This window comes from Propithecus coquereli, unplaced genomic scaffold (assembly GCF_000956105.1).
Source record: "Propithecus coquereli isolate 6110/MARCELLA unplaced genomic scaffold, Pcoq_1.0 Scaffold4, whole genome shotgun sequence".
Lineage (NCBI taxonomy): Eukaryota > Metazoa > Chordata > Mammalia > Primates > Indriidae > Propithecus > Propithecus coquereli.
In genome coordinates, this window is record NW_012149729.1 from 10424110 (window position 1) to 10439308 (window position 15199).

Consider the following 15199-nt stretch of genomic DNA (forward strand, 5'->3'; position numbering starts at 1 on the left):
TAAATTAACCAAGAATCTTATTAAAATGCAGATGGCAATTCGGTAGGTGTATGATAGGGCATGATATTCTGCATTTTTAACAAATTCCCAGGAGATTTGACCTAGTCCATAGAACACACCCTGTGTAGAGAGGCTCTGGAGTAAGTATTTCCTAATTTTGATCAATCTTTAGAATCATAGGGGGCACTTGGTAGAAATACAGATTTTCTGACCCTTTCACTGAAAATAATAAATCTCTAAGTTAGGGGTGAGATTCAGAAAAATGTGGCCCAGATGGCTTCCCAAGTTTGGGAAATATAGATTTAAAGACTGGTAAACTTAACAAAAACTCTATCCATTCTTTAATATCTTACTGTTTCTAAAACTCTTTACATACTTCAGAAACTTTTCTTGGTTAGTAAGAAAAACTTACCACTAGACGATAAATGGAATAAAAATAAAATAGAATACTGCTTACCATTATGTTTTCACTCAAAACTATACTTCCTTTCTGGTTCTATGAAGAAATGTTTAGATTAAGCATTAAGCAAAAGAAAACAAAATTCCACAGAAGCAAATCAAAAGGAGATTGCTCTTTAAAGTACCTACTATGTGCCAGCCACTGTGCTAGAAACACTTGTATGCATTTCTCATTATGTAGCATGTAAAAATGAAATAATTTGCCCCCAAAGTGATCATAATCTAGCAAAGAAAACAGAAAAAGGTGGAGTAACTTTCCAATCCATGCAGGTTTTACGGTGGCAAGACGAAAATACTTTAGCCAGGACATGGGAGGGACTCTATGAACTTTACCACTTCAGGTAGTAGAAAGGAGGGAGAGATTTGAGTGGGCAAAAGCATGGAGGTGGGAAGGGAGTTAGCATATTCAGGGCACAGTGAATATTTAATTATTTTTGAAAGTTGGTTAAAAATAGGGAATAGCAACACACATGGCTGGAAAGGGGAGATTTTAGAAAAATAGCCAATTCGAGAATGCCAAATAAATATTTAGACTGTCAAATAGAAGAGAAGATTTAATGAGAGTAAAGCGTTAGTTCAAGGAAGATAAGGAAATGTAAACTAATGGAAGAAATATAGGAAGTTGTGGTCAGAATAAAAAAATGGTTAAATTTTTGAGAGCATGAGTTGGAACATCGCCTAATAATTGTCAAAACCTTTTTGTTTTCTTGTTTGAAGTTGGTGGAGCTGAAAATCCCTGGTTAATAGGAGGTGGAGAAAAGCAAAGTCAAAATGTTCAAGGCAACTAAGACCATTCAAATATTCTAATTGTTCTAATGTGGGGGGGAAAGCTTTCTTTCAAATGATGGCTGTAGTGGAGTAATTAAAAAAAAAAAAAAAAATCAGAAAAATGCCACAGGTGGTATGAGGTAAAGGAGAGATCTTGGAGTCAGACAGACTTGAGTTTGGATCTTGGCTCAATCATTTACTAAAATGTGACCCTAAACAAATTATTTTACTTTTTAGTTATGCTCAGTTTCCTCCAGGGAAAATTTAGTATAAATACGTACAATAACAATTACTACAAAGGGTTGCTACATCTAAAAGTGTGGCCTTCTGCCAAAGTGACCACATAGTGATTTTGCCTCATAAAATCTGACATACTTGATACTTTGACCAAAACTCCAGTAAAGGGCAAAATAGAAAAATAATTTAATGCAGTTTGAAGGGCTTCAACAAATTTGCTTAGCAGGTAACTAAAAAAATAAAAAAGGAAAAGGACTCTGATTATCATGTTAAAATGAATTATTTTTGGTAAGAATGATGTAGGAACTACTTGTTCAGAAGTCACAGACATATTTGGAGAGAATATATTCCCAACTGTAAATCACCAATTCCGGAAATTCTACTATATAAGGTCCACTTTGTAAAGCAGAAATATTATCTACTGTGAACATGCAACTATTTTTATGAAAGGGATAATTTATTGTCATCAGTTATCAATTTAGAACATTTCCCGGGAAAGGTAGATTAATGCAGGTTTATAGGGGGGAAGGTTGAGAATAAGGCCTAAGGTTTGGCTCTTGGACAATTATCTGGACACCGAACAAAGAAAACTTGGGTGGGGTAGTTAGCAATGTAGGTGTGAGGGTCAGACATGACAAATGTGCAGTGAAAGCCGAGCGATAAAGGAAGGTTTCCCAAAAAAGGAAGATCCCTAATTTGTATTTTGTTGTTATGTATGTATGTATTTATGTTTTAAATGTTTTAAACTTATCCTTTAGTTTCAATTCTATAAACAGAAAGAAAAGAGAGTTTTTGTTTAAGGATATAACTTTGTCCTATCATTGTTCCACACTGTATAGTCCTAAACACACATTTAAGCAATTAAATGTATGTCTAAGGGAAGTTTTGTTAGTTGGTTTTTGGGTTGCTCCTCTAATTTAAAACTGACAATACAGTGAAAAAGAGACTATCATAATATTTCTGAATATATTTCACTCCTGTTATGTGATCTGTTTTCATAAAAAGGTTTTTCTAAAAAGTGAAAACCTTTATTTTATTAACTACCAAAAATTAACGAATTACTTTAAAAATTCAAAATCTTAATGTATCTAAATTATCTAAATGTTTCATAAAATAATTAATGTTCTTCAGATTTATGCTAATCCATCTTAACTTCCTGAAGGAAAGAACACTCACACTGTGACTGTGTTATGAGAGTCTTTACTGAGAAAATAGTTGCTAAGTTTTAACTCTAATGAGTACTTATTCTTTGAGCTAATAATATCCAGTGTAACAAATATGGTGAGAGTAAAGCTGTCACATCTAGAACATTGTAAAAACCCTAACATAATCTTTCCTTCTTTCACGTGGTTTTTCCTAGCAGCAGGAATCCTTAAAAGCTAATATAAAGTTCAAATTCAGATCTTACGACGCTGGGGGAGAAGGACATAATGGTAGTCACAAGGCATAAACAGATTTAACAAATAATATAAAAGAGGTAATAATATGAGTTTACTCATCTTCGAATTTTTACCCAATTCACATGGAAGTGGACTTCTATTCCTTTTAAAGATTAATTATCTCCATCTGTTCCCTTGAAGCCATCACTACCACCCCCACCATCTTTCAAGGCCTTGTTTCAATTATTTTATTCTTTTCTCTCTGGCTTTTTAAATCTTTTAATCTCTACTGTCACACCCCAAGACCTTCCTCAATTCTGCTTTTGTCTCAAGCCACCATCCTATCATCTTCCCCTTTCAGCATTTTCCCCCAAAAGACCAGTGTGTACTATTTATGTTTACATACTCCCTTCTTAGTTACCATTCAAATCACTGCCATAGAGTTTACTCTGTTGAAAACACTCTTGCTAAATCTAATGACTTTCTTCAGGTCTCATCCCACAGTCTTAAAACCATCCTTCAGTCTTCAGTAATGCTAACCACCCTTAGGTCTCAAACAACCTCTTGCAGTGGTTTCCAGGAGTCAGGGGGAAAGAAGGATGAACAATTTGGAGAGCACGGAGGATTTTTAGGGCAGTGAAAATATTCTGTGTGATACTATAGTGGTGGATACATGTAATTATACATTTGTCCAGACCCACAGAGTATTCAACAACAAGAGTGAACTCTAATGTTAAATATGGACTCTGGGTGACAATGATATGTCAGCATAGTTCATCAGTGGGACCAAATGTTCCACGATGGTGGGGATGTTGATAATGAGAGAGTTTCTGGGAGTAGGGCATAAATGGAAAATCTCTGTACTTCCCTCGCAATTTTACTGTGACTACTTTGAAAACTGTCTTAATTAAAAAATATAGATATTGCCAACAAATCTCGTGTGTGTGTGTGTGTGTGTGTGTGTGTGTGTGTGTGTGTGCATGCGCCTATCTTCTATTGTTCTTTGACTGCTGGCTCCTGGTTCTCTACTGTCTAATAGAGTCACATTCTTTGCTAGTTCCTTATTTCCTTACCCAATGTTTTGTCTGGAGATTTCTCTGTGCTATCCTCCTCTTCATAATCGCCTTCAAAATTACGGGACTCTAGTTTCCTGTATATGATATGATTTCCAAAAATGTTCATCTCCAATTCAGTGCTAACTGCCTGCTGAACACAGATATCTCTTCTTCTTCTTTTTTTTTTTTTTTTTTTGTGACAGAGTCTCACTGTGTTGCCCGGGCTAGAGTGCCGTGGCGTCAGCCTAGCTCACAGCAACCTCAAATTCCTGGGCTCAAGCGATCCTCCTGCCTCAGCCTCCCGAGTAGCTGGGACTACATGCATGTGCCACCACGCTCAGCTAATTTTTTCTATATATTTTTAGTTGTCCAGCTAATTTCTTTCTATTTTTAGTAGAGACGGGGTCTCGTTCTTGCTTAGGCTGGTCTCGAACTCCTGAGCTCAAACGATACGCCCGTCTCGGCCTACCAGAGTGCTAGGATTACAGGCATGAACCACCGTGCCCGATCCCTCTTCTTAAACAAAACTTATCACCTCCCACTTCCTACTGACTATCATCAAACCTGTCATTATTTCTGTGTCCTAAATATCAGGTTAACAATCAGCCAAATACAAATAACGAGGTACAAAATTCCAGGAATCTCAATTTCTTCTGTTTTGCTAATTATAAACATATTTAATTGTTGTATTCTTCTTTAAAGCTGTCTTTTATTTCCTTATCCTGTCCTTCCCTTAGTTAAGATTACAGTTATTAGTTTTTTGCACAACATCCTCTAACCTGGACACACAGACTCCAATATTTTTTTCTGATTCCAATCACTTCTTTTTATTGTTCTCAAGAATATATTTAAGTAGGATGGTCTGGTTATGTTACATCTACTTCTTTACTCAAAATCTTACAGAATATTTAAGATCCTTTAAAAAGGGGATTTAAAACTTCAAGTTTTAGCACTGGTCCATATATTCAGTGACTATATACGCCAATTATGTTTCTTTTGAAAATTTTACCTCAAATAAGCCTTTCCCATGTACTCGTTCCTGATTCCTCACTATACTGACTGAATCTCTCTTTACAGTTTGCATGGGTTTTTTAAGTCCTAAGTCCTATTTTTCCATTTTCATAGTCTAAATTCCTCAAATGTAGGTGAATACTCATTATTTTACTGAAAATATTGCTTAGCATTGTGAAGTATGAATATGTTCAATGAATATGTGTTGAATGGAACTGAGTATCGGGGGCTGTGTAAGAGTAATTCCAAAAGTGTGGATAAGTACAGACACACAAGGTCAAAAGAGGAATTAATCAATGTGGACTGCATTGGCGAAAAAGCATTCATGTGGGATAGTATTAATAATTGAGCTGGGCCTTGCACAACCAGTAGAATTTGATAAGCAGAAAAGAAAGGGGAGCAGGCTACAGAAGGGCAGAAAAAAATGGAATATGGTATGTTTGAAAACAGAAGTCGATATATTAGTCAGGAGCCAATGTTTTTGTTTGTGAAATAATAGAGAATAAGGTAGGTAAAGAAAAGGAGGGAGGGTTCACATGGAGTTCACATAATTGGGGTTCACATAATTGCAAAGCTTAGGTTGTTAAAGGTTTATTTAGCAGACACCAGGCAGCCATGAAAGACAGTGTACTAGTTAAGAGAAAGAGGAACAGGAGCATTTATCCTATGATGATATCAGCAGCAAAACAGGAGGTGTTAATTAACAATGGTGAAATTGGTTCTTCCATATATTTTGTAGGACTTATTTAGAACAAAATTTCTCAAAAGAATTCTAATCTCTCTACTTATTTCTATCACAAGTGCTGTGAATATATTTTATAGGATAAAATTGAATGAATGTTATGGACTTTGTGTTTTTATCTGGTCAATCAGGCATTTATCCTTTACATATAAAGTATAATATTTAAATATCAGACTAAGTATTGTATCACTTTTTCTTGGTGTTTCAAGATCAGGAAGGCATAACAAACTCAGTAATCACTTATTTTCAATTGTTAAGGCATAATATCCATCTGATGGATAATAAACAGACAACCTGAAAAGCCAGGGGAATCCTCACATTTTGGACCTTTCTATAAAGATATTTCTTGAGTGTGTAGTTGAAATAAAGAGAACATGATTATAAAGGATGAAGACTTGGTAACCATTAGGCTTATTCCTTTAAGCATGAGGAACTAAATTTGGAATGCCCTATATATCTTTTTAAAATGTCTTTTTTCCCTAGCTGAAGTCCTAAGTCCTAATAAAAGAATGTAGGAAATAAATCAACAGTCTAGAATTTCACAATTCACTTTAAAACATTTCTGAGGGAATTACTGAATTTTCCTTTTTTGAAACCTCAACCTATAAATAATACCATCTCACAGATCTGATTGAGACCTTTTAAGTGTCCTCAATAAACCACAAGTAGTCAAGTAATATGGATGGTAATTTCAAAAGTGATCATGAAATCTGTTTTTCAAAACTTTTTCATAGGTAAATGTGATTAGCAACATTTAGAAATGATTTCCTTTTTGACAGATATACAGAATTAAAATACACAGCCTGACAAAATTAATACATATGAACCATGAGTTAAGACTAAAGATCTATCAGATCATTAAGAGTTCTCTCCAGATTCAATGAATAATGGAGAGATTACATCAATTCTTTAACACTGTTTTTTCAACTGTATAATAAAGGAGTTGAATTAGATGACACATAAGGAAGGCCCCGTTTAGCTACAATAGTCTATCAGTCCATATAGGATAAAAATGCATGTTAAGTAGATATCCCCTCCTTTTTATTTTGACAATGCAGTGACAGAGCACAATGCTTCTACTACAGCAAAGTCACTCACTACTCAGGTGATGTGTAAAGAGAAAAGAATAGACATGCAAAAAACGCATATTATCCAGCCTCAATATAAGAGAGTAGAAGGGATATACTCTCTTATACTTACAACTTATAGGCAACAAGGATTTAGGGAGAAATAGGGATAAAATAACAGTACATTTGTTATTCATATTGATTTTCTAATTTTAATTTTGTATTAATTATGAATCAGAAAAATATTCATTAGGTATATGTATTCAAAGGTATATGATGCTCTAGAAATATTTAATTCATAAACTTTTAAACTTATTTATCAAATTTCTATGACATCACTTTGACAACACTTTTTCCCTCTACAATTACACAACCATCTGTGACTTTATGAATTATGCTTAATATAATGAGAATTTATTTCTGAGATGTTTGCTTGATGCCTCCCTCCCCTTTACTGCAATCTCTTATGATGAAGTTTCTTACTTGTATTCTACATTGTCTGTTTTAAGCCAGACTAAATATTTTACATATAAAATGCTAAATTAAAATTAAGATTATTATAGTATATGTAGTCCAGAATGTGATGTTATCACTAGTATTCTGGATTTCAAGGGTAGATTATTTCTGACAACACTGTGAAATATCTCACAGTATCTCTCTTAAGAGAGAACAGGAGGATGTCTGGTAGAATGGAAATCGTGACTTCAGGGAAAGGAGCTCAGAAGCATGGTTGTGAGAGCCTGAGCATTTCAAACTGTTCCTTGATGCTGAATATAAAAAAAATTCCATTTTGAAATTCTTAACTTGGTACAAGACTTTATTGTTTAGCTTATCGATACTGTGAATCTATTTGCGTAAGATTTATTATCATTATGATAAAAAATATGATTCATTGAAAGTAAACAAGTGCAATTTCATCTAAGTTGTATGATGTATTGTGTGATTATAGCACAAAAGAACTCTGGTAATAGCAGGCTTTCTGAACTCCACTGGATAAAGATTTAAAGGATAATATGCAGTTTTCAGTTTAAGTTTTAATGTGCTGCTTAACCTGACACCCTATGTATTGAAAATTATATTTAAAAATCCAGTTATTTAGAAGTATTTTTAAAGTAAATATATTGCTGCATGAACTATGTCAGTAACAATTTTATTCCATAAATCAGGCACAAGTGTGAAGGTTTGTACACTAAGCTGGCTTGTTTTCTGTGTCTTTTGTTTTATTATGTTAAAATAAGCTGATGTGGAAATACAACAAGGAACAGAAATACAATTAATACAGAATACACATTTCCTTAAGTGAAGTTTAGAAATATTCAAGAACTACAGAGACAACTTTAAGAAATTAATACTAAATATATATCATATTTGTAGAGACTATCACTAATAGCTCATTACAAATAACTTTGAAATGTGAAAGGAAAAATAGTCTGTTCTAATGGGCACCATAAATTCACATTATTGTCACATACATATTATAGTGTGTGTATCAATTTATTTGATGAAAAATATATTAACAACAACAAAACCAGATAACCAAATAAATCATCCTTTCATCAGCCCCCAATTTCTGTCATACTAATGCTTTGGTGAATCATCAAGGGGAGTAAATTATTCATGATAAATTTCAAAGAGGAGTATCCATTGAAAAAGCTCTGCTACTGGTCCTTCTTGGAACTAACATCAAGAGAATTCATGGCACTCTCAAGTATTACAATAAAATAGAAGGTGAGAGGCAATCACTTAGGAGGCATCTCTAGAACGAACTGAGCTCAGGGAGCTACATCCCAGCTGAGTGAGGTATATAAAGATAATTATTAATATCTTGAATTATTCTAGGAAAGAAAAAGATTAATCAAAAAGTTGCATACAAATGTCAGCCAAGACTTTGAAAACAGAAATCTTTATTCTGTTTCAGATGAAGCATCTGGAGGGTTTTAAATAGTAGCCCTGAACATTGTCTCTATATCATATCTTTATAGCACTAACAAAATCAGTTATAATGTAAGTGTTTGAAATATTTTATCTTAAGGTTTCTTTTTTACTGAAGGACCATAGTACTGATGTCACCATAATACTCAATTAAAAACTACTCAAAAATAAACACAGTGAAATAACGTCTAATTTGTACTGCTAACATCTAATTTGTAATTGAATAAATTCAAGTTTATACTATACATCTTTGCACTTCAACTTCTGGTTACTCTCTGCCAATATATTTATAATACAGAAGGGAAGAAAACATTGGAGGTAAACTGACATTGCCACATGTATTTCCTAACTTTGTACATGCACTCTGTCTGGATGCAGACAATTGAGAGGACAATCACTTTTCCTTACATTTTTTAGCCATAATTCTTCTTGGCTGCCAGAGGAGATCATTTAGGTCTAGTGAAGCAGAGTTCTGTCTCTTCTACTTAACTGTCTTACACTTAACAAATGAGAAAGCATTTGTATAACACTGATTTTTGTGAGTAAGTTAGTATTCACATTAAATTAATGAATATAAAGACTTTCCTCTCAGTGGGGAATAATTCCATCTGTCTTGCCCATGACTCAACCTTGTACAATGGCCATTTCACTCTGAAAATATGTCAGCGATAACATGAAGATCTGATACTATAAATATTTTTTCTCATCAGTAGAATGGAGAATTTTTTAAATGATAAAAATAGTTTTAGATAAAAAACAAACACTACTAGTAGTTTAGCCAGCTCACTCTTCAGTCTAATGAAAACACTTTTTTCCATCAAGACTCTTTTAGGAAAGAGTGTTAACAATTAGGAACACTGTCCCATTTTGAAAGTATATTTTTGAATAATCTTCTTTATTAAAGTATATAATTATATTTGAAGTTTACCTTAAATTTTTCTTCCTTTAGACTTAAAGAGAATACTTAGAAATTAAGATTATTTTAAACTTTATGTAAATTTAATTATATCACTTCAGCAAAACTTACCATCACTCTTTATTTTTTGCTATTTTTTTTCAAATATTATTACACAGAAAGCTCAGGATTGCTAAATACTTTAGGATTAAAATGAATTAGACCCCAAACCAGATAATTTCAGATCATCCTGAAACATGCATATACAAAATTAACATTATCAATCTCTGCATTTATTATTTCCACAGAATAGCACATTATTGGTGCTTCAATTTCTGAGTTTATTTTTGTATTGTATCTAACATTTTTAAAAATTTTCATATTTTGCATAAATGTTCCATATTAATTTGACAATTTCTTTTTTTAAACACATGGCCTCGCCCTGTTGCCCAGGCTGGAGTACAGCAGCGTCATCACAGCTCATTGCAACCTCAAACTCCTGGGGCTCAAGGGATCTTCCTGCCTCAGCCTCTGATTAGCTGAGACTATTGGTGAATGCCATCACATCCTGCTACTTTTTCTTATTTTTTTGCAGAGATGGAGTCTTGCTATGTTGCTCAGGCTGGTATCGAACTCCTGGTCTCAAGTGATCCACCCTGCTTGGCCTCCCAAAGTGCTAGGATTACAGGCCTGAGCCACCAGGCCTGGCCTGACACTGTTTATACAAAAACATTTTCTTTTCATTTTCTTTCTGTTTCTTTTTAACCAAAGTATGGAATTAGATATTTCTTCTTCATTCAGGAAGACACTGATTATTTGTTTATGCCTTGTGTTGTGTCCTATCAATTATAATTAGGAAATAGTATGTATAGAGTAGTAAAACATAAATTTTGTGTGAGTCAATTTAGGAATACTCTAGCCATTGGGACTAAATAAGTACATCAATTCTTAAGGAAACAAGCAAAACTTCTGTATAGTCATCCCTTGGTACCCATGAGAGATTGGTTCCAGAACCCTGATGGATACCAAAATCCAGGATGCTCAAGTCCCTTATATAAAATGGCATAGTATTGCATATCACCTATGCGCATACTCCCATATACTTTAAATCATCTCTAGATTACTTATAACACTTACTACTATATAAATGCTATATAAATAGTTGTTATACTGTATTGTTTAGGGAATAATGACAAAAAAAAAAGTCTGCACACGTTCAGTACAGACACAATCATCCGTTTTTTTTCTGAATATTTCTGATTCATGGTTGGTTGAATCCACAGATGCCGAACCCACGAATACAGAGGGCTGACTGTATACGAAAATACATGACTTTACACATTTAGAGATTTCTTAAGAATACAGGTAGAATCCATGCTAAATATAAACATGAAGTTGTACTAGCTAAAAATTTTTGAATTGATACCTCAGGATTATTATTCATTTCCAAGGCTAACTGGCATGTAAATTGGGTCACAAAAGCAATTTTCACCAAATATTATAGTCCAAAAAGAGAAGTTACACTCTAGTGGTAGAATATGTAAAAAAAAAAAAAAAAAAAAAAAAAGGCCTTGGTATATTTATATAGCAACCTGTAGAACATGGATCGCAACTTTTCCTTAAAATATGTATTGGATCAATCCATAATCTCTATCCATTTATTTTCTACATATCAGTACTTTCTTATCAAATTATTCCTTAAAGCTCAAGAAAAGGGTAGTGGTGCCACAGCCTTTATATATTTAAGGTAGCCCTTAATAGCATCAACTCACAGAAACTGTGAACTGTATATTTGATGAAACATAATTGAAGTGGGAACAAAAGAAGTAACAGAAAACCAGCTAATCACATCTGTATCTTAACAATAGTCATATCTTGATTATCTGCACCAATGGAAAGGATTGGGTATAGAAAATCACAGATAATCTATTTAGTGGGATTGGGTCCATGGCCTTGTCCTTAGTAGCTGAATTTCTAATTGTCCAATGAAACTTACTGCAAATGTGTTGTGAGGATGCCCATCACCAGAAGAGTGGCCACAGACACATAATTTTGTTTCTGGAAGCAATTCCTAGGTTAAACAAAGAGAATCAGGAGTTGGCTTTTTTTTTCCAACCTTAAGGCTTATGTTAATAATGTACATTATCATTTTTAAAAATTATTTTTTGGAGATTATTGTATTGGTAGGTCAACATAGATAAGACTATTCCATCTTCACCTCAGAGTTAATACTAGCATCAATTTTAAAAATAGGAATAATTTGCCATATGTGTAGTTGAATATTTGAATCACCGTAAATTAACCAACAACCAACAAATTCACTAATTTTATACCATGATCCTGCCTTAGGAACCTCACTTCCCACTTCTTAACTAATTTATGGTCAATATTAATAAATGTTCCTCTATATTTAAATGGCACTGCAATTTTAATGTATGAGATGTTATTTGTCCTTAAAACTTAATTATCTCTACTTAATTTTGAAAAAGCTAACCTCTGACTTGTAATCAATTATAACCAATACAAATAAACATAAATCTTGTCCTTCCATGTAATGTAAGAATAATCTCAATAATCTAAATAAACTGCCTCGGCTACGTATTACATTGTCACAATTATTACCATTAAAATATATCTAAGACTATGGAGCCAAGCTCCATAATATCTGTTAAAACCTGTTGAATTGTACCATTTGCATTGAAAACTACTCGATGTACTCAAATGTATAGCTTGCATTTTTATCTATAAAAGCAAAGTGATTATTTATTGATAAATGACACGGAATGTCATTTTTTACCTACGTAGCATTAGAAATTTCAAAGATTTTGTCTGAAGGGCAAAAGGATTACACTGCATTTGAATAGACCATGTGACAACACATCCTTAGACTTCATGTATGATATGAAAGGATGATCCCCATTCATAAGATACACAAGGGAAATTATAACTATACCAGAAAAGAAGAAAAGCAAGGAGGGACGTGTTAAAGGTGTCAGGGAGTATTTGTAGTGGTTTGATGCATGTAAATATTACATCTTATAAATAATTCTTTTCAAATACATCTATGGAGTTCAGGGGCTCTGTTTAAGAAATGGATTGTATATGCTTTACATGACTATATGCCATTTTCTTCAAGATAAGAGTAACGTTAATTCAAACAAGAAAAATGGCTTCCAAAGTGTCCTTTCCTTCTGTTTCTTATGAAGAAGTATGTCACCTGATGCTGGCAGATGAAGACTGGGAGGAAAATGTTCAAGTTACATTTTACTGTCAGAATCTAACAAACACATTTTCATCTAAATTATTTTGTCAACAGCCTTGTAGTACCCTACTAACCTTATTTGGCACCAGTGAATAATTAGATACACAGGGGTGTGACTCCAATTGAAGGTGTTGGCATTGTAGCGCTCTGTGAAAATATTAACTATGAGGTTAACTCCAATTTTCTCTTCTTTAATTAAACGCACATGGTACTAATGAGGTAACCTACTGTTCCTTGATAGCACTAATTAGCTAAGAGGAGAGTACACTCTCACACTGCAATTTAAACCTAAAAATAAGGTTGAAATATGCTAATTGCAGGCAATTTAAAACAGTACAAGTTGAAGAACTAGTCATAATAAGAGAAACTGACTGCTTTACAGCTAGGCAGCTGTAACTTTGGCTAAAATCAAAACAAGCCATACAATTTTTGGACTGCTATTTAACAAGGTCATAAGCATCCTTAAAAAATGAATTCCTACTCCATACCATAACAATGAACCAGAGTAACAAAAAGAAAAACCTCAGATAGATACTCATCTACAAAAAAAAAAAAAAAACTGAGTGTTACAAGAACTCCAAAGCTGCCATGACACTATTTGTATTTAATACTGAAAATTAAACTCCATAAATAAGCAATGTCACCTTGAACTTTTTCAAGATCACCCACATTAAATATTATAATTTGTTTCTTCAGCATTAACCAAACATGTTGGGATGCTGAAGATTTGTTATGCCAGTCAGGTCAGAAGGGAAGAAGATACAGACAGCAGTAAGTCTCACCCCTGGAGGAATACATGAACAGGAAATTTCAAGACAAGGTACAAGTACAGTGATAAAAATATACAAAAGATACTATGTAATAAAAGGGTACAGTTATCATTTAAGGGACACAGGTGCCAAAATATCAGAAGGATTTCATTATAAGAAGGAGGTTTTCCCTAGATTTCTTCCACAGTTTTGGAGCTTTGGGATGGAAATAGACTAAAGCTTCACTGTGAGAGAGAATGTTCCCCATTCTTAGCTCGAATGTCTCAAAAACATAATTTCAGCAAATGTAAGTATGTTCCAAACATATCTTCTTTAGTTGTTACCACAAACATTTCCCAAATATGATTTAACTGATAAACATGAGGATAACTTTGACAAAAAGCAAGATGCTAAAGGGCCTTTTAAATAATCAAAAAAGGTATGTTTTGATTGGCACGAAGTATATTTTCATTATTTTTTGATTCTCTAAAATCCATGATATGTTATATTTTTTTAATCAGAAACTAACCAAAACACTCCTGCCAAATCATTCCTGTTACCATAGAGAGAAATAAAGCACATTAATGGTACTGTCATTAATCTATCCTTAGGGACAAGAGACATAGAACTGTCCCATGCTGAGGGCTCATAGAGGCATTTTCTGGTACCTGTCACTTTGCATGCACAATTATAAAATATAACAGTTAAATACTCAAAGTTAAGCAAACTATAAAAATAAAGAGTTAAAAGGCAAAATTTGTGAAAATAGATCAATTTAATCTTAAATTTACTAAAGAACAATAACTTAGAACAAAAGCAAACCATTTGAAAAGCAAAGGCTTTTAAATAACTCGCGACTAATAATTCCTGGAGTTAAAAGTATGTGAGAATAAACTTTGAACTACCATTATCCTGTCATTGTGTCTTGCCAATAGGCTTAGTTGAAGAAATTGTGCTTTGAAAAATCCACCCAGTTTCTTCTCATGGCTTCCCTAAAGCCTTCTACAACAGACAGAGACAGAATGTTGGCAAGAGAGGCTAATAAACCTCTGACCAACCATGCTTTAGCAGTCCCATGAAGTCGCAGGTTTGTAAAGGGAGTAGGAAGACAAATGAAATCAGACAGTCACTTAGAAATGGGTCTCCTGGAGGCAACCTGACATATTCTAGCAAATCACAGGGAAACACAATGTGAATGGATGCTTTAAGTGTTTGCATCTGTTTCAAATAAGCACCAAAGAATCTTTCAACAGTGAAAAGGCCAGGACACTGTACTGGAATGGGCTTTCAACATTAACTTCAGAAGGAATCTATTCTTCAGTTAAATATGGATCATTGTAATTTTCTGTTAAAATAATAAAGAGTATGTCATTTAGTGTTGAAAATAAGAATACGGACTGGCTCTGGAGACAGTCTGCCAGGGCTCATATCTTGACTTTACACTTACTAGTGATGGGATCTTGAGTAAGATAACTTAGCTTCTCTTGGCTTCTCATTCTAGAAAGTGGGTAATAAGTAAAATTGTCATAGGGTTATTAAATACATTGAATTGTAATTAGAACAGTGCTGGTACCCATATACTTAATATTTATTAGCTATCATTATGGATTCAAAATAGCACTCATTTTTTCAAATAAAAATTA

General features: G+C 33.5%; 1 protein-coding gene across 9 annotated transcripts in view; it reads right to left on the reverse strand.

Moving 5' to 3' along the window:
• Positions 1-15199, reverse strand: part of FOXP2 (forkhead box P2) — a 350012-nt gene that overhangs the window by 113520 nt on the left and 221293 nt on the right. For 2 of the 9 annotated variants that reach the window (XM_012652746.1, XM_012652745.1), the window contains exon 3: positions 11542-11616. The exons of the other annotated variants lie outside the window; for them this stretch is intronic. In XM_012652746.1, coding sequence (XP_012508200.1) covers positions 11542-11616 — 75 coding nt within the window. The remainder of the gene's footprint in view (positions 1-11541; positions 11617-15199) is intronic. 9 annotated transcript variants of the gene reach the window in all.